Source organism: Neomonachus schauinslandi, chromosome 2 (assembly GCF_002201575.2).
Source record: "Neomonachus schauinslandi chromosome 2, ASM220157v2, whole genome shotgun sequence".
In the NCBI taxonomy this organism is placed as follows: domain Eukaryota; kingdom Metazoa; phylum Chordata; class Mammalia; order Carnivora; family Phocidae; genus Neomonachus; species Neomonachus schauinslandi.
The window spans coordinates 200176378-200195826 of record NC_058404.1 but is presented as its reverse complement, the minus strand read 5'-3'; the positions used below and the strand labels follow the sequence as shown (position 1 = coordinate 200195826).

Below are 19449 nucleotides of genomic sequence, written 5' to 3'. Positions count from 1 at the left end.
TATAAATGAAAGTGCTTTGCCGGGATAGCAAGGTGCTTTCTGGGGACAGCCAGAGCTCTGGGTTTCGGGGGCCCCCGGGCTGGCAGGCCTCTTCTTACGTCATGTGGCTTCTGCTCTCTGGATTAGGACTTCCAAACTCCGGTTCTTTAAGGAAAGAAATGTCAAATCAGTTTTTTTTTTTTCCCTCTGCCTTAAAAATAAAATGGAACAAAACAAAAATTTCCTAAGCCAGTTTCCCTGGGAATGATTTAAGGAAAAAAGAAACCTTTGCTGAAGTCTCTCCAAGTAGAACCCTTGTCCACCTACTTGTTGTGTGTGTGTATTTGTGTGCGTTTTATCGGTACCAGTGTGGGGTACGTGCACGTGTTTTGGGGGTACTAATAATGTCTCAATATGCTAAAATCTCTGCTTTCTGTGGCCAAGAGCACTAACGACGAAGCTGTGTGTTGCAGTGGGACCCCGAAGACCGCCCTCCTGCTTCCTGTGCCAGGGGCCTGGGAGAAGAGGTGCTTTATGATCACGCGGTCCTGTACGATAACTTGCCGTCTCCGAAAATCTTTGCGCGCTACCCGCCTGCTGACAGAAAGGCTTCTAGGCTGTCTCCGGACAAACTGTCCTGTAACCATTACAAATACCCTCCCTCATGCAGTCTGCCTCCCACTAACCCCTCTTCTCTGGGGAGGGCGCCTCTCGGGCTCAGCTCTCAGGTACAGCATCTCCTTCCGTCTTGTTCTAGAATTGTCGGAATCACGGTCCTCCCGCAGGGGGTAGTCACCTTCTTGTAGCAGACGAGACTCATCAAGGGTGCGGTGGGATTTTTGCCTCAACCAGAATAGAATTTGCAAATGCAATCAACGTTGGGCTACCCAGGAGCTTATGAAGCTCCCCTAACTAGTTCGTGGCTGAAGCACTGTATTTCTTGGCCTAAATCTGGCTCTCTTTCTATTCTTGGAAAATTCCCCAGTGAATTTGGTGCGTTACGTTGACTAAAGCCAAAGATTTTAAAAAAAAAAAAAAAGGACAGGGACAATAAAACTTTCCAGAAGGTTCGTTTCTGTCACAGGTACACGAGCAATGCTGGACTCCAGGTAGTAATTGCTTTCGATCTTCACACGTTAAGCAGGATTTTCAGGGTACTACAGGATTTTTCTGTATCGAGTCTGAAAGTGGAATGCCTAAAACCGAGTAGACGGTAATGAGGATTTTGGATTATGATTGAATGATAAATAACCTTGGGGTTGAACTGCCATCTGCTCTGTACCCCACAGTTACGGCAAACAATGACGTTTCCGTGTAAATGCTAATCTTGTGTGTTCACGCACTTTCCACCAAAGAATGCTTTGTGCTTGGCACACAAATCCAAGCGCCATAGCATGAGAATACTCTGCAAACATAAAGCAGATGGGTACACTTTAAATTATACTCTTTTCCCTCCGTTTCTTGGGTAATTTTAGGAAACACCGAGTGCCTGGTAGGGTCCTAGCGTTTCACATAGTGGTGGCTTACGGCAGCTCCCCCCAACGCATGGCCTCCCCCCAGCCCATAGACTCCATCAGACCACAGCACAGGATTTGTTTGTTTCTGATTTTTAACCACAGCTGCTCAGATCTCTGAAGATTCACTAAGTGAACACGTACTTACTTTTTTGTTGGCATTGAGGTTCTCTTAGGTAGAAGTCATGGAACGAAATACGCCACTTCATTCTTGGATTGTCCCCAGATTAGTTTGGAATGATCTGATATGTTGTTTCTACGTGCTTGTTTTTATTCATTTTTACTATTTTAAGTAGGAACGTGTTTGTAAGATGAGTTATAGTACGTTTAGTTTTCCCGTGCTCATTTGGTCATTCTGATAGGGCACCTGTTGTTTAATGGAGACACCTTCCAAATATTGAGCACCTACAGTATGCCACACCTGTCTGGTGTCACCTGACCTCTTTAGGAATGCTCTGGGGAGGATTCGGTATCTTCATTTATTTATTTATTTTTTAATGAGCAAATGGAAGCTCAGAAAGTTTTAAGGACTCGCTCAGCATGTCCCAACTCATAGAGCCAGAATTTGAATGCAGGTCTGGCTCCCCAGAGCGAGGCCCACAGCAACAGCAACCGTCAACACTTGCCACCAAGCCCGACGGATGGCACAGCTAGGGTATACAGGCATTTGTCGGCTTGCCGCAGAGGGGCAGACATGCTATCGCATGTGTTTTAAGAACCTGTGGCTACTTCAAACCCCGTTCATACTGGTCCTGTGTTCTCCCCTTGCCTCCCTCCTCTGACCCGTCAGGGAATCAGAAGGTAGTCCTCTGTCCCGTGAGGACATCAGTCAGCTGCAGAGCTGCTCAGCCATGCCGCTCCCCTAAAGAGCATCCCCTGGAAAGAAAAGCTGTTCACTTTTAGAAACACAGACTTTTACTAATCTCAGCCAAATGCTCTTGGATACCCAACTGCCTGTGCCAGTTTCTTGGTGAGCATTTATGATCTCCCGATGGAAATCTATATAACTTTTATTGCATCCCAACTGGAGACGTCCACGTTCCACCTACCTTGGACCTCAGTGCTAGACCTGCCTAACCTGCGCAGCAAAACCACGGCAGCTCAGTGTTTGGAAACCAGGCTGGTTTCCTACTCCCTTCATTTTTCCTGTGTGTGCTAGTTATATGAAAGACTCAGGGACTGAGACAATTTACTGAAAAAAAGAAAGGTTTTTTTTTTTTTAATTATTGTTTGGTTTTTAATTTTCTTACGTGTTTATTTCAACAGTTGAAGGGTAAAAAGCCCCCAGTAGCTTCCAATGGGGTTCCGGGAAAAGGGAAGACTCTGAGCAGCCAGCAAAAAAAGGTGGATTCGGCAGCCGGCGTGAAGCGAACATCTTCAAGTAAGTTTATCGCTCAGCTTCTTGGCTCTGGTTTCAGGCGTGGTTTGCAGAGGTGAGGCCGTCAGAGGGGACTCTTCATCATCACCCTCCCTCCTTGCCGGATTGAAGAAGGATGACGGTTTTTAACCCAGCCTTTATGACCATTGTATAAAGGTGCAGGGGGCCTGGGGCTTCGGGTCCCTGATCTGTTGGGGACTTAGTGACTTCTGTTGAGCCGTGTAAACGCTCTAAGCTCAGCTCCCCGTGTGGGAGGTGTAGACAAGTGGCTGCTGTGGTTTCTGGGACTGGAGGAATCGAGGCGCCACATGGGCCTCCAAGCACAAGAGCAGCGTAAGGGTCGAGAAGGGGCGTGCGATCCTGCCGCGCCTTGTGGTCTGCGAGCTGATCTGGACAGGCTCCTGTTCCTTCTCCAGCCTCGTGAGCAGGCAGGTGTTATCCCCTGCCCCATCGTGCAAGGGCAGAAATCCTCTCTGAGAGGCCGAGGTACCCCCGTGCCTCACAGCCGGCCGGTGACGGAACCGGAGGGATGACCCGGCTTCACGCCCCGAGTCCGGCAGGGGGCTGAGCAGAGAAGCAGCAAGACGCAAGTGAGGACGCGGCCCGCCCGAGTGAGCGCCTGGTGCCCTTCCTGCCCCACAGATGGGTTCGTGTTAGGTGACAGCCCTGCACGCAGGCGTGTTTGCTTCAGCCCCGGTGGCGGGGCCCGGTCGTTCGGCCGGCCGGGCAGCTCGGACCCTGCGTGAGGCGCTCAGCTTACCGCTCGGGCTGCGCAGGCAGGCGGGCCGTTGGCGTCGAGCTGCTTTGGGCTCACGGAGAAGGTAGATCCGCAGGCCTTTATGAGGTTTGGGAGCTCCTACGTGGGTTGGGAGGAGGATGTGAGTTAGACTCCGGTGATGGGGTTTGATAGGATCTCTGGGGAAGTCGTGTCTACACTTCCTGAATCTGGCGGCATGTCGCTGGTAGACCAGTCTCCGCGTCAGTGAAGATGAGGCCAGCCAGCTGGCTGCAGTCAGTCACCCCTCCTTGACTTACTGGCCCGCTGGTACCGTGATGGGCATTCAGTTTGAGAGCACATGGGGATGGAGAGGCCGGCCTTTTCCTTGGCCACACGCACGGGCGAGCCTTGGACCTCCGCCCCGAGGGAACCTGTATTCCGTCCATGCGCTTATTTACACTTCCCTCGTCCTCAAACATGCATTTCATGCAGACAGATCGGAAGCTAGTTGGATCACTTACTTTGTGATGACTTACTTTGACCTCATCTTACTGGCAAATCTTATTTCCCTGATGCAATTGGGTATATTTATAGTCACTTAAAATTTTAGTGCCATGCGTTTGGGGAGGGCCGGGTGGGGTAAGGAAAGAGCTCGTGCCCAAAAGCTCTGCTACACAGAACCCGAACCTCACGGGATCTCTTCTCCATAGCTTCTCTCCCAGCTACTGTGCTCATTTCATTTCCTAGGTGATTTATTCCTTTATTTCATGAGACCTTCTATAGGGAATCTTTATTAACTTTGGTGACATCTAATGGTGACAAAAGAGAAAAATAATTGCATTCTGTGTTTTTGCTGAATTCAACCAGTTGCATTGTAGACTGGATGGGCTTGACTGCATGGGGACTAAAAGATGTGGATATTTATAGGTTATTACATACAGGTTTATTGGGAAAGCATCTCCAATCAGAAAGAGGTGAACAGGTTTTGGACATCGTCTATGGAACATATCCTTACCCTGGCCGCTAATAGCAGTGTTTTTGTTTCAAATTGTTCCTTTTGTTATCCCCACGCTGGGATCCTTTTAACATCATGCTCTGTGTGTGCATTTTCTGTTTGTTTTTAGTGAAGGGAGGTGCACTGGGGACAGAAGATTTTGCACCTGCCTTCATAAACACGGTTGCATCGCCATCGTGACGGTTTGCCTTGCGGGATTCGGTGACTTCATCTAGGACGGGTGCTGGAAGTGGCTGGCCGTGGTCTCTGAGTGGACAGGGCTCTGGGGACTCAGCTGTCACCGACAGTGATTAGAGCTGCCAGGGAGGGTCCACCCTGCCCCAGGCATCACATGGTTTCTGAGATGGGTTTTAGGTACAAATAGCACATTTCTTTAAACCTCAAGGTAGGCCTTCCCACTTCTGCTTTATAAAGGGTGAAGCTGAGGCTCAGGAGATTAGCTGCCGGCCCAGAGCCATGGCTGCCTGCCTGGCCCACGCCTCCACTGGGAACCCTCACCCCACGCTTCTGCCCAGTGGAAGCTCTGAAATCGGTGGGCCTCCGTCACGCCTGTGACGTCTTCATCTCTTCAAGGTCTTTTTCCAGAGAGGGTCCTTCTAACTTAGTATTATCAAGAGGCCAACATAATTAGAGGAGAGGAGCTTGGGGTGGGGATTTTAAGGTGACATCAATTAGTGGTGTGACACTGGCCAAATCTCAGAGGGGTTTCCTGAGGACTGGTTTCCTCTTCTTCACTCATTCCTTTTATTTAATGAGCAGCGGCGGCATCCCCATCTTGTGCTTGTCTCCGAGTGCTTCGTAAACACTAAGTTGACCCTCGTCACAGCCCTGAGAATGACCGCGTAACAGGTGAGGGAACTGAGGCACAGAGAGGCGAGGGGCCTTGCTGCAGGTCACGCGGCCGACGTGGCGAGCTGGGGCTCTGACCCAGCCGGTCGGGCCCGGACGCCACCCTGCGAGGACTCCACGAGCTCTCCGTTCTTCACTCGCTCACTCAGTGGATGTCTGAGCGCTCGCTGCTGGCGGGCACCGACCGCGGCACAGGGGACAGAGCAGAGCTGCCGTCAGGTCGGCCAGAGCCAGACTGCGTGGGCACCGGGCTCCGGGGTGGTCGTGTTACCGAAGCGTTCTGAAAAATAACAGAGAAAGAGGTGACCCTCGATGTTGATGATAGGGTGCTCATCCCAGCCCCACTGCCTCAGAGGACAGGGAGTTAAAGGGACGTCCTCATGTTCTATTCTCATTTTCTTAACTGCACTGGGAAATTTGAACTACTCACCTTTCTACTCTGTTCAAACTGGTCCTGTTCTTTTTCTTACTGAACTAGTGAAATAACCAGATTAGAGTTTCTTTCTCTGCACTGGCTGATTTTAAACAGGCTTTATGAATTAGCCTGTTATGTGGTTAAACCTAATTTTCTTTTGCTGCTTTTTTCCCCCCTAAGATGCTGACCAGTACAAATATGGCAAGAACCGGGTTGAAGCCGACGCCAAGCGGTTGCAGGGTAAAGAAGAGGAGCTGCTAAAGCGGAAGGAGACCCTGCGGAACAGGCTGGCCCAGCTCCGGAAAGAGAGGAGAGACCTGAGAGCCGCCATTGAAGTGAACGCTGGTACGGGGGTGGGGGGCTGCGCTTCCAGCCGGCCTGGGTACCTCCTTGGGTTAGCGCCTCGATTTCCTCCCATTCTGCCCACGGCCTCTCACCTCAATAAGACTGCATCTCCCCGTGTGGTGCTGCTTATCGTTTGGAAGCACTGCGGGTAAGCCCGGGGCAGGTGCCACGCGGGGGGACCGTGGAACAGGCAAGAGGAGGCCGGGACTGCCCCTCAGCCTGCTCGCCTGCTCGTGGAGCTGGCGGTCCTGGGAGCCGTCCCAGCCTCAGGTGTCAGCACAGAGATGCTCAGGAGTTTCAGGTCATGTGTCTGATGAAGCAGCTGGGGGCTTGTTGGCAGGAGGACAGTCCACAGGGACAGTAAGATTCAGGAGCCCAGGTAAGAGGTCTCTGCAGGGCAGAAGGAGCCCTCCGAGCCCCGAGAAGGGACAGTGTCTGAATTCTTGGAAGGGAGTGGGGAAATAGGCCAGGTTAGCAGAGACACTCTCAAAGCGGAAGTCTGACCGAAGGCAGCCGTCGGAGAACCGAGTCGGGACCAGAGGGGTGTCTCTGGCTCAGGCTTGTTTGTTCTTGCCGGCAGGAGCTGGGGATGTGATTCCTGGTTCTGGGGATGGACCTGTTTGATGTAGTCACCTTAGCTCAAGACTGGCTCTTATCCTGGGCAAGACCCACTCTTCAGGCTTGGATTAGGCAGGCCTCAGAGGGGTGCAGAGGACCAGGAAGGAGGAGTTGGTGCGCCTGCACCAGAAACAGTCCGTCAGTGCTTCCGGTCCTTCCGGACTTTGCACCTCAGTGACTTTTATGACAGGAACTGCTTTTGGAGTTTGAAGTGTGGGAGGTTAGGTATAGGCTGAGTGGGTGGGAGATAACCCATAGGAGGGACGGGACGTGGTGTCCGGCCACCCGCAGGGGGACCAAAGGCCGAGTTAGGGACCTTCCAGGCCAACAAGACAGAAGGAGGGTTTCTTCCTTCTTCTGTTTCAAGTTTGCAGGATAGCGAAGATGCAGAGAGGTTAGACCAGCTCCTATGCTGTGAGCATTAGAGGCCAGGGCCACGCACGGAAGTCAGGCGACCCCTCGGAATCCGTCTTCCTGCATGTGCAGCGGGTACATGACCTGCCTCCTTGCGTCACTGAAACACATTTCAAATAAAAGGCATGCAGTGAGTGTGCTGTGGAGCCCTGGGGGTGCAAGCTTATTGTAGTCGACTACGGGCGAGAGAGAGAAGACTCAGGAATAGCGGGTGGGAACATCAGAACAGGAAAATAGCCAGACTTCTCAAGTCCCCAGCGCCTCTGCAGGCCATCTAGTTAGAGTCCGTGTGTTCAGGTGAGCGTATGGAGGTCCGGGCCTAGAATTCTGGGATTTGTGAGAATCAAGGGCTCCGGCTTCCAGGTCGTCTTCCAGCTGAGGGAGAGCGGAGTGGTCAGAAAGGGCCTCAGCTCTTGTAAAGAACAGCTGAACTTGAGTTTTGTAGAAAGGGCCCAGGTCAGGGCCGCTCAAGCCAGAGAGTTCCGCGGGGGTCCTGTGAGGGGGCCCAGTGTGTGTCCTCCGTCCCGAGACCCTTGCCCACGGCTGCAGCGACAGTGTGTCTGCGGGGTTTCAGGCAGGAAGACCCAGGTGGTTCTGGAAGACAAGCTGAAGAGGCTGGAGGAGGAGTGTAAGCAGAAGGAGGCAGAGCGCGTCAACCTAGAGCTCGAGCTGACGGAGGTCACGGAGAGCCTGAAGAAGGCCCTGGCTGGCGGGGTCACCCTGGGGCTGGCCATCGAGCCCAGGTCGGGGACGTCGAGCCCGCAGGTAAGGTCTGCGCCCGCCCAGCAAATACCCAGCCACATGTCGGCCTCGGATGCACTCTTGGCTGTGTTCTGAGCGGCCGACGCCTCATTTGCTTCTCTCCGTGCATGCAACGATGGTGGGCACATGAGCCCGTTTCCCTTCCCTCCTCCGATCCGCTGATCAGAGGCACAGCTCTTCTTATCCCTTTTGAAACATGTCCTGATTCAATTCCAGTTCATTAGCTAGAGACCTTAATCCAATGTAGCCGATTTTATTGAGACGTGCAGCACGTCCTGGGAACCCTGCCAGGGGCCGGGAAACACAGGCAGGAAACACGGCCTCCCCCTCGGATCTCACAGAACAAGGGGGAATCACTTTCCAGCACGAATTACCACCTGCAGTGACTTAACCTTCACTCTCGTTGGACTAACGGTCACTGAGAAGTTACTGCTGTCCTTCGCTCGTGGCAATGCTATCACAGTCCCTGGGGCCTGGGGAGTCACATGTCACCGCTTCCATCTTACAAACCAGGAGGCGGAGGCCCAGAGAAGTGATGGGAAGCCACCTAAACACAGCGGCCAGCCGGGCAGCCCTGGACGCAGGCTTGGTCTCAGGGACACCCCGCAGCCCTCCGCCCCCACCTCCCTGAAATCCTGCCACCCGCCTTACACCTGTCCCGCTCAGGAACTCCAACCCCTGTCCCTCTCCACCGGCCATCCCTCGACGTTGAAGAGTCAGCCGTCGCCTGGCAGAGCTGGATCTAGCAGCAAGAACCAGACCCTGGAACACAAGCCACAGCCTGTAGGAAAGCAGGCTCGGGGGTCAGATAGGCAGGGTTTGGGGTCACCTCCCTTCCCGAGGCCTCGCTTGGTCATCTGCAAAATGGGGATAATGACATTGTTGCATCTGTAACAGCTCCTGGCACAGTGTCTGGCCGAAGACGTGTGGGTTCATCATCCGTGGATTTGTTAGCTCGTGTATTCATTCGTTTGTTCATTCAACAACTTATGCATACGTACCCAGGCCGTGCACCTGTGGGGTGAGGGGCACTCTCCCGGGCACAGGGCACCCTCGTGGAGCTTGTACTCTGGCAAGGGAGGAGGCCGCAGGTTACGTGAGTGTCCACGTGGATTCCCGCTGTGAGATCGGGGCGCAGGGTGGGCAGGTGTGCCGGGAGCCGGCGTGCAAGGGCTGGCCCCCCGGCGTTTCCGCATCCTGCTTGCACAGGACTGGGCACAGTGAGGTCCGCTGTAACTGGAGGTGGGGCTTGTGCTGGAGGTACATGGGCTTGTGGACCCCACGGGCCCTGGCCTCCTGCAGGGGTGGCCGCACCACCCCCTGGGGGTCTCCTGCCATCCCAGGCTCTCCTCCCCACTCTTTCCCTTCTGAGCCCTTACCCATTCTTTGGACTCTGGCCCCGCCCCCAACCCCCGGCAGCCGCCCTCCTACCTTCTACCCCTCCCCTTCCGAATTAATCTTTTAAGATTGTTGTCAGTTCCCACAGTGTCCTGTTCACCTGCTCTCTCCTCCACTCGCTGAACCGTCTTTCCCTAAGGTCACCTCCAAACTACAAATCCCCTCCTTCACCCCTGTCTCCGATTTCAGGCATCTCTCCAAGCTACCTACTTTCTTCATCTGGTGACCCCGCATCCCCCCGGGGGTCCCCTCTCTCTAGTGGTGACCCACATCCTCCCGGGGGTCCCCCTTTCTAGTGATGACCCCACATTCCCTCGGGGGTCCCCTCTTTCCAGGGGTGACTCCGTATCCCCCAAGGTCCCCATCTTGGGTCCCACTTGTCAGGTCTTCTCTCTTTTGGCCCAAATAGCCAAGCTTGTCCTTCCGAAGGCTTAGGACGGGTCTATTTGAGCCTCCCCACCCAGACCGTGGGGCCTGGCGGCTCCCTCTCGTGGGAGGGCCCTCCTGGGACTTGCGTTGCCATCTTCTGTCCTGGAACGGGCAGCTCCCTGCACTTCCCGCCTAGACCTCATCCCCGGAACGTGGCTCATCGGGACGCGCTGCCTCGCGGACCCAGCGCGGCCTCTGCCAGAGAGGGAGAGGAGGTCTCTCCTTCCTGCCAGCAGCTCCGCCCCGCGCTCCCTCCCAGAAGCATTTCCCAGTAAACCAGAACATGGGTGAAGCTGGCTGCTTGGTGTTCAGGGTCAGCAGCCCCCGGTAGGGGCCCTAAGTGACCCACTGTCATGTTCTGCTCAACGGTGCGCCATACAACCCAACCCGCGTCTCCGGGTCACACGCTGTGCAGCGAGTGTGGTCCCGGGGCCTCATCGGGCGGCCCGGCTCACTGCCAGTGCTCTTGCCTGCGCGGGAGCCTGCACCTTCCTGGGGGGGCCGGGGTGGGCCTTTTCGCTCCACTTCAAGTCTTCAGAAAATGTCTTCCTTTGGCCTCCGGGCCCCGCATGTGCTGCAGACGGCTGGGAGCCTCAGGATCGTCGGGCTGGGGCCACGCTGCGCGGGCCACGGGCCCAGAGACTTGTGCTGCCCGGTGGTCGAGGGCGGCTGCAGACATAGAGCTCTTTGTGGGCACAAAGCAGGGTGCAGAGGGTGCAAGGGGACAGGGCGGGGCCCCCTACCCACCCCGCGGCACCACTAGCCGTCCAGTCTGTCACCGACCAGTAGAAGGTGCTCCCAGAACCTGTGCTGACCACGTGGGGTCATTATTGTTACCGTTCTTGCCTGTTCCCCAAACCCGTGTGTTTTCTTTAAAATGAGCAGTTGTCCCGTTGGGACACGCCGCGGGCCTGGAGACCACACCTCACACGGGGTCTTCTCTCTGCATCGACAGTCTCCAGTTTTTAGGCATCGGACTCTGGAGAGCTCACCCATGTCCAGCTGCGAGACCAGCGATGCCGAGGGCCCGGTGCCAGTGAACAGTGCGGCCGTGCTGAGGAAGAGCCAGCCGGCGGGCGGCTCCCCCTGCCGGGGGCACGTACTGCGGAAGGCCAAGGTGAGCTCGCTGTCCCGCGGTGGGGACACCTGCCCTGCGGCAGACTGGCCACCGTGGGAGGGACAGGGGAGATGCCGTGTGCTGTCTCCCAGGTCCCCACAGTCCCAGCCTCCTTCAGGGGGCCTCGTTTTCAAAGGCGAAAAGCCCGGAACCTCACGGCAAGGCACTTACCAGGCGGTGTCAGAAGCAGCAGCTCTGGGCGCACCTGGGTTTTCCTTGCTGGAGTGGGGTTCTTCACAGAGAGTCCAGGCCTAGACTCTCCTCCAGCCAGTGCTGCCCCCCGCCTTGTCAGTGGTGTTGGGGGCGCACGATGACCCCCCCGGGCCCCTGTGGTCTCCAGGCTCCGCATGGGATCGGCCCTGACAAGCTTTGATGTAGAACTTAAAGCGCTCCAAAAACTTAAAAACCATTTATAGTTATCAAAGCAAACACTTGACGGTAGTAACTGCAAGCATGTCATACAGAAAAGTCACACTTTGGAAGAATTAATTCATCAGATGAATTTAATTTGCTCTGATGGGTATGGGGGCGGGCGGCCTCCCTCCACTGCCTCTGGGCCCTGCGTGGCTGTCGTTACCTTTGTTCCCGGAGCGCTTCAGAACCGGGTCCAAACTGGCTAGAAGTCTGTGGTTCTCACAGAGGTGGCCTCTGTCGGGGAGCACAGTGACCGGCAGCCCCGCAGCGCCCTGGCGTGCTCTCGGGGTGGCCCTGGAGGCCGTGGCTGCAGACGCATCCGAGACCTCGTGTCCTCCCCGGCACGCGCTTGAAGCCCGCGTGTATTGGCAATTGCAATTGGGGAAGGACGGGCTGCCGCGTATTTCTGTTCCTTTTCTTGGCAGGCGTGGGGCATTCTGGGCCTGTACCTATTAGCACACGTGAGGGGGACGCGTATTGCCTGTCGGAGTCTTGGGCTGGAGCTGTCAGTGCAGTCCCCCTGACTGTTTGCAGATGAGAAGGGCAGGAAAAGCGTCTCACTTACTTGGTCTCTTTCCTGTCAAGTCAGACCTACGGTTCAGCTGCTGCAGCCCCTGCACGAGCTGTGTGTCCCGCGGGTGCTCGGCGGCCACCGGCTTGGGGACTGCAGCTCCTGCCACTTCTCTGTGATAAACGCGGGGTGCGGGGTCTCGGCAGGCTCATGCACGGCGACGCCGAGGCCAGCCACACTCCCAGAGGGACCTAGCCGTCCCTGCTTGCGGGTCCAGGAACCGTGCCCACAGCCTCAGGAAGGGACTCCTGAGAACAGTGATGGGACTCGCGGCTGGGGGCAGGGGCGGGGCTTGGCCTCTCGGCTCTGGGACAATGGTCCCCTCGTTGATCTAATGCCCGGCTCAGATGGTGATTCCCAGACTTCCGAGCGGCCGCCGTACCAGTTCGCACACGGCCCACGGGTGCAGCCCTGTCTCCTGGCACCTTGCGCTTTGACCCATGCCTTTCCTCTTGCCATACTTAGGAATGGGAGCTGAAGAACGGGACGTAGAGGGACGACAGGACGCCCTGCTCGCAGGCGCCGCCGCCACCGCCGCAGGAAGCTCTGCCCGCGTGGCCACCACGCAGGACGCCAGGGTTTGTGACTGAGCCCCGACACCACCAGCGCCCAGACCCTCCCACGTGTCTTCTTGCTCCTGTACTTGTCCCCTCTAAAGAAATTCACTTGTAACACTTGGGTTTCCACCTCTCTCTGTTGAGGAGCAGAAAGGGAGGTAGAGGAGTCCTTTGGCAGATGAGAAGCTGCATCTTTTTACCGAGCTCAGTGAGTGCTTTCCCCAGTGTCCCCCCGTCCCCGCCCCCGGACTGCAGGTGACCGGCCCGTGCCCCCCGCTGAGGCCCCTCGCAGGCCCTGGGGCCCCCTGCCCATCTGCAGAGAGGGCCGGGGTCCCGAGCAGCTCACCCTCCTTGTGTCTCGGCATTCCCTCCCCACGTGCCCGTCCCCCACGTCACCAGAGGCGGGCGCGTGAGAAACCCGAGCTGTGAAGCATCTGTTACCTTTTAACTGTCTTTTCTCTGGACAAATGCTTTTGTCACCATGACGTGAAAAGCTGCCATTCTTTTTACACTTTTTAAAAACTTCTCTTTTTTAGCGTGTGTTGCACTTAGCTCTAAGGGTTTTTCAGAGATTCTGTATCATATTTTATTATTTGTACTGCTTTTGAAAGGCGGCAGAGTGTTTCTGCTGCTTCACTAGTGTATGTCCCCACCTCCCCTTCCCCAGTGTTCCCGACCCCACCTGCCCCTCAGAACCTGCAGGTGACCTGCAGAGCATGGGTGGCCTCACCGGATGACGGTGCGACTTCCACTCACAGGAGGGCCCATCCCCAGAGAGGGAAGCAGGTTCTGGAAGTCGCTCGGCCACAGAACCATAGCATCCCGAGCAGGACAAGAGCTTCCAGTCGCTCCCCGGGCCCCCGTCCCCCGCCTGCAAAGCCAGGCCCGGAGCGCGAGTACACCAGGGCTGCTCCCAGGCCGGCGTGCCGAGGCCGGGTCTCCGCACCCTAACTCTGCTGGGCCTCCAGAGGGACCCTCTCAGGGATTCTCAGCTATGGGGAGATGCAACCCCAGATGACATGAGAGTCGGTCACGCCAGGGTCCCTCTGCAGACGGATTCAGGGGCACAAGGCACACACGTGTGGGGGGCGCCTCCTGCTGAGATGCAGGAGCCTAGTGGTGCGAGCCTTTCATCCAGAAGCTTCCCTACCAACTATAGGGATAGAAGGCGAGAAACGGTCTCCGTGCTTTCCCCTGGCACGCCTCCAGAGTCCCTCCTGGGCTCGGCCCCTCTCCTGCAGGCCTTCCTTAGGCATGGAGTCAACCAGCGTCAGTCAGGGCCCTCGGGGCCCACGTGGCCGCGTGTGATTTTGGCTGTAGAGAGGGTGAGCAGCCTCCTGCGCAGGGGACAGTTTCCAGCAGGGGGCGGGGGCTGGAGCGGAGCCCAGCAGAGACGCGGGCCCCCCTCCCACGTTAGCACCCCCAGGAAATGGAGGGAGGACGCCCCCCAGAGCCTCCGGGCCCATCTTCCTGGTGCTGTCGGGAGGAGTCCTGTCCTGTTGTCTGTGTGGGAAGCTCGGCCGCCTTGCATTCTACGAAGCTGATTTTCTGTAAAAGGAAACAGTTTGATCCACTGTAGATTTTTGCTGCCTTCTGGTCCAATAAGGTTTCTCAAAGTGAGGCGCTCGGGTCACCCTGCTTGACAGCCAACTTGGCCCAAGCAGCTAGCAGGTTTCGACTGTTAGGGAAAACGTGAGCGGCCCGTGCCCCTGACTGCGGCCCCGCACAGCCGGGGAGACCCCAGGCAGCTCGGGGACCCTCACCCCGTGGGTTTGTGGGAGCCGGGATTTGGACCCTGGTCCTCAGACTCCGGGCGTACACGTTCCATGTCTAAAGGCCCCAGGTTTCACATTCGCTTTCCTCACCATCAGCCCTTGAAAGAGGGTCGCAAGCTTAGACGGATCCTGCTGGTTCCACCGAGCCATCGGCAGCGGGTCGCGCGGAGGGCGGGGCCGCCACCCGGGGGCTCCCACGATGTTATGTGTTCCCCTCGGTGTCTTAGATTTGATCAGAAAGTTAGGTGAAAGGATTTGCTTCAAAATAAGTTATTTATTTGTATATGTTCAATAAATAGAGTTTTTAATTTATATCTGTACATAATAGACACACACATGAGACGTCTTGTCGGGGTTCGGGCGACGATGTCCTTTCACGGCCCCGAAGCTCCCCGCCCGGCAGCCGCGGGAGGCCACCCCAGGGGGAGGAGTGCCATTCCCTTCGAGGGGTCACCTGTTCGCCGAGCGCTGGCCCGGCCGTGACAGGATGCTGACCCCAAGTGGAGGAGCGTGGTGGCCACTCCCGGGGGCCACATCTGCCCCAGCACCAGCCCCGGGGCTCTGCCTCCGCCGTATTTGATCAGCTGTCATCAACCTTCAGATCCCCTCCAGTTTTGTGTGTTGATAATGTTTTAAAGTCACTCACCAACCTCTTGCACAGAAACAAAATGGTGGCTACGGGCTCGCTGTGTCACCTGCAGCATGGGACGGGGGAAGCGGTCACTTTGCCCCTCTTCAGAGTCAGTAGGGGGTGGGGCAAGGCCCTCTGTGCGCATCAGACCAGCCAGCCCCGCCCTCGCCGGACTTCCAGATGGTTCCACCGCCTAGCAACCAGTGTGGGTCTGGTGAAGGGTCCAGATGGGCGTGGATCTTTCCAGAGTCTTCTCTGGGTGACCGTGCATACGCCATGCCGTAAACCCATCCTGTCCCCCCGGTTCGCACACCTCGGTGTTGCCAAACCTGATCGTCTCCTCATTCACCTCAACTGTCCGAGTTCCAGAAACCCCAAACCACTCAGGTTGGAGATGTGCCGCCTTCTGCAAAGTGTGTGAGGGTCTGCAAGGGGCCCGGCGTGAGTCTGGGGCGGCCCGGGGGTTGCCGGCTCGCTCTCGGGAAGGGCGCGGCCTCACAGCAGGCGGTGCTCTGGGTTTGCTCGCCCAGTCCTGCGACGGGCCCTCCGGAGGGTGGGCAGCGGGGTGGGTGCCCGGAGCGGGTCCCCTGGCGCCAGCGAAGACCCCTGCGGCCCAGCCCGCACGCCCCTCCCAGGCGGCCTCTCCCGGGCCGGCTGCAGTGTCCACCGCCCCCGGCTCGGCAAGGTGGCATCGCTCAGATGTTAAACTGTTGCCTTCCTCGTTTTTTTTTTTTTTTTCTAAAATAATTTTTTACCGGGAAATTTTTCAAATCCGAGGCATCATTTTAAAGAGAATCATTCTTACTCTTATTTTGTTGCTGTTGTCACTGCTGGCTCATGGCTGGGTTGATACTGTGAATACATGAAGGTAAACTGTACCCCGTGGCCCGCGGTGGGCGCAGCCTCCCCCGCGAGCGCCCCCTGCAGGCAGCTCATCTCCCGCCAAGGCCCCGGGCTGCGCGGGCTGCCTCCCTCCCTCCCTCCCGCTCCGGCAGGTGTTCCTGGCTGTGACCTGTGACCGGGGTGTGGCCGGGGAAGGCCTTTCCGACATGGGATCATCAGATCGCGATTCTTAGGGACCAAAGGTGTTTTTAATAAGATAATCTTTGTATCTGGTTTTCTAACAAGAAAAGAAACAGTGACTTTAAATTTTAACACCAACTTTTAAATTATAGATATTTAGCACTCATTGACCACGGCTCTAAGTTGTAAAGTGTTTTCATATTAAGATTGTAATTATTTCCTTACTGTATTTTTAAAAAACGAAACTTGTATTTAAAATTCTCTTTGAAAGAAACAAGCAAGAAACAGCAAAGATTTTTTTTTAATTATGTTGGTGGTGCCCGTTTTAAAGGACTGTAAATATATTTTCACTCTGTTTCTCAACATATTTAATTCATAGGGAACTTTTATCAAAGGAAACTTCCAACGGAAATACCAGTTTTCAGGCGTTTTGCTCCATGTTGTAGTCACTGCACCTGAATTTTCTGCTTTACTAACGGATTTTTCTACTGTTTGACGCGGTGTAGCCCGCGGACTGGCGCCCCCCCCCCGGCGTGCCTCGTTTGTGTGTTCTCAATAAAGCTGTATGCTTCCAGCAGGCCTCCTGTCTTGCTGCCTCTGGCCTTACTTTCTGCTGAGTGGGGGCACATTGTTGAGGTCACCTACCCCGGGGGCGGGGACGGGAGGTTAAGAAGGAGCAGGTGAGGGAGGAGGTGGGGGCTGTGCTTTGTTTCTCTGAGCAAGGATCTTCTTCCACCAAAGAGCCTCAGCTACTGTGTTTTCCGGTGGCTTTTAGTCCACGGACCCGAATATTCAATGTAAGAAATGTCCGCGCACCTGCTGAGGGCCAGGCTCCGGGCCAGGTGCTGGAGACAGGCGTGAATCAGATGGGACTCGCTCTCAGGCGCCCCCCGGGAGCGCAGGCCCGCGTGGAGACATCCGTACCCCGGGGGAAGATGCAGCCGCCCTCAGGACGGGTGGGTGGGCCGTGCAGGAGCGGGGGCCTGGAGCGAGTCACGGGCTGGAACAGGAGTTCAGCAGGGAGCAGAGCAAGGCGGGCAACGGTAGGAGCAGAGGGGGGGTGGAGGCTGAGGACCAGGGCCGCTGGGGCGAAGCCGGAACACGGGCCGCGAGCGGCGGAGGTGAGTTTGGATGAGCAGCTGGGGTCAGACTGGAGGGCCCGCGTCCGGGGCTCCTCGTGTGCATGGGATGGCCGAGCTCTGGTTTGGGGAAGACCGCTGCCGGCTGGGACCAGAATGGGTCAGAGTGACAGCCATGGCAGGCCCCTGCGGCCACACTTGCGGGCGTCCAGAGAGGCACATGCCCAGTCTGAGCCGAGCGAGCACCCCCCAGCCCCAGGGGGCTGGCCCTTCCCCCAGGGCCCTCCTTGGCCCGTCCCAGCTGAAGGAGCTTGCACAGGCAGGATCCGGCCCGAGCCACTGGGCTGGCCTGGCGTCGGCCAGAACACACGGAGGAGTGGCCCTTGGCGAGTGCCGTGTGGGTGGGGAGATCGGAGTGGGCCCACTGGACCGAGGTCTGCAGGACTCCCTGGTTATCCAGCGGGAGAGGCCAGGTCTGATCCCGGGGCAAGGTGTGTCTGCGGGGGACGTAGGGATGTCTGGGTGACCGAGTGCCCACCCAGACCCACCTTCCGGGGTCTAGGGCCAGATGGCCCTGTGGGACCCCCTCACCCCGAATTCTGTCTCCCTGTGGTGGGGGGCAGGGCTGGGCACATCACAGATGGTGAAGGGAAGCGGGCGGGGGCCTTCTCCATCCATCCTAGAGGAAGGGGGTTCTCAGCGCACCCAGTGCACTTAGAGACGCAGAAGCCGGGGGCAGGGTCTTCCCGGCCCCAACCTCAGCTGTTCAATGCGGGCAGTGGTCTCCCCAGGAGGCTTATTCAACCTGCGTTAACCCATGCCCCTCCCCAGGTCCTGAATACCAGTCACATCTTGGCGGGCTTCCGAAGGCTCAGGAACTGCCTCTTGGGTTTCTAGAAGACGCCAGAGCTCCTACCTTTGCTTTTTCAAACCACGGAGACGACTCGGGGATATTTGTCCTGCGTATTGTGGTTTTGGGGGCCGGCGACACGAAGCCTCCCTGGCATAAGTCAGGAGCTTCCTTAATGGGAAGCAGGGAAAACATTAGCTGATGTGTGTGATCCAGAAATGTTATGATGGAAGCTTCATCAATTTTACGATGCTGTTAAAAATGGCTATCTTTTCATACAAAGGGACCAGATAGTCAAGAAGTGGGGTGGGGAATACAGGAGGGAGGCTGACCCAGGGCAGCGGGTCAAACGCTCACCTCCTGACGAGGGGGGCTGGTTCCAGCAGGTCCTGACCACCGAGAGGGCTGGTCTATCCCGGAGCTATCCACAGGGGTGGCCGGCCTCACCCCTGGACAGACAGACTGCCCTCCCAGGCCAGTTCCTAGAGATGGTGAGAGGCTCGCCCACAGGCATGACTGCACGTGTTGACCAACCATGCTGGAGCCCACCACCCAACCACCTCCAGCATGGGGCCCCCATGCTCTGGGCCACCACCCCCTTCCCTTATCCCCGCAGGACCAGGTACCAGACAACCGGGGTCACCCCTCCGGCCCAGAGCCCCCTGAAATTCTTCACACTAGCCAATCCTGTCGGCACTGCCCACCCACTCCTTCCCATGAGCCTGCAATAAAGGCTCCTGTTCACACTTTCCGATCACTGCCCTCCCCCACGTGGCCCACATGTGGCGTGGTGTGGCCGTCCCCTTGAGAACTGTGAGTACAACACACTTAGCTGATCCGTGGCAGCCCGCCCCTGATCTGCTGGACTCTCCATTCTGAGTAACAATAAAACCTACATTTTAAGCCATCCCAGTCCTAGGCAACGGGCAGGGACTCCGAGGTCTGCTGGTCTCCGGCTGGGATTCGGGCGCGTTCTCGGATTCCCCACCCCCACGGAGTGGGACAGGAGCACCCCTCTGGCTGGCCCGCTCCGAGAAGTCAGTGGGCTGAGGCGTGTAAATCGCAGGCACGCTCGGCCCCTGGCAGGTGCTCAACGGCGTCTGCCCCACCCCTCCCCCAGCACCCCGGGGGCCACGAGGAGAGCCTGGCGGTCGCCCTGCTCTCCCACCACGGTGACCGGCTTCTCTCGCGCTTCAGATGGGGACGGTGAGGCTCAGGGAGAAGGGGCCCAGACTGCCGCCTCCCTTGGGAGGGGAGCCTCCATCAGCAAGGGGCTGACTACGGGGGTTGCTGCGAAGGACTTGGGAGTACGATGCACAGAGTCCCGCCGACAGGGACTGAGCCGCTGCGGCGCTGGGGGTCCCGTACCTCCAGGGGCGGCTGACCAGCCACGGAAGGCAGGCTGAGCGAGCGAGCACAGCCTCTGGTATGACGGCTCCAGGCCCCGACATGGTTCTCAAGATAATTTTCGTCTCACAAACTCTCCTGAGCACCTTCTCAGGTTGCCCTGCTGGGCGCGGAAACCCCTGGAAGGTTCCAGGCAGGGAAGGGGCGTGGCCTTCTCTGCATGTTTCCAAGCTCTGGCGCCCCCGTGCAGA

General features: G+C 57.0%; 1 protein-coding gene across 2 annotated transcripts in view; it reads left to right on the top strand.

Annotated features, from left to right (window-relative positions):
• AFAP1 (actin filament associated protein 1) overlaps positions 1–16490 on the top strand; it is an 85606-nt gene extending 69116 nt beyond the window's left edge. The window contains exons 13-18 of one of the 2 annotated variants that reach the window (XM_044912783.1): positions 453–707; positions 2760–2874; positions 6049–6213; positions 7820–8010; positions 10790–10951; positions 12402–16490. In XM_044912783.1, the coding sequence (XP_044768718.1) occupies positions 453–707; positions 2760–2874; positions 6049–6213; positions 7820–8010; positions 10790–10951; positions 12402–12428 (915 nt within the window). In that variant the 3' untranslated portion in view covers positions 12429–16490. The remainder of the gene's footprint in view (positions 1–452; positions 708–2759; positions 2875–6048; positions 6214–7819; positions 8011–10789; positions 10952–12401) is intronic. The other variant, XM_021677704.1, reaches the window with a different exon arrangement.
• Positions 16491–19449: the final 2959 nt, after the last annotated feature.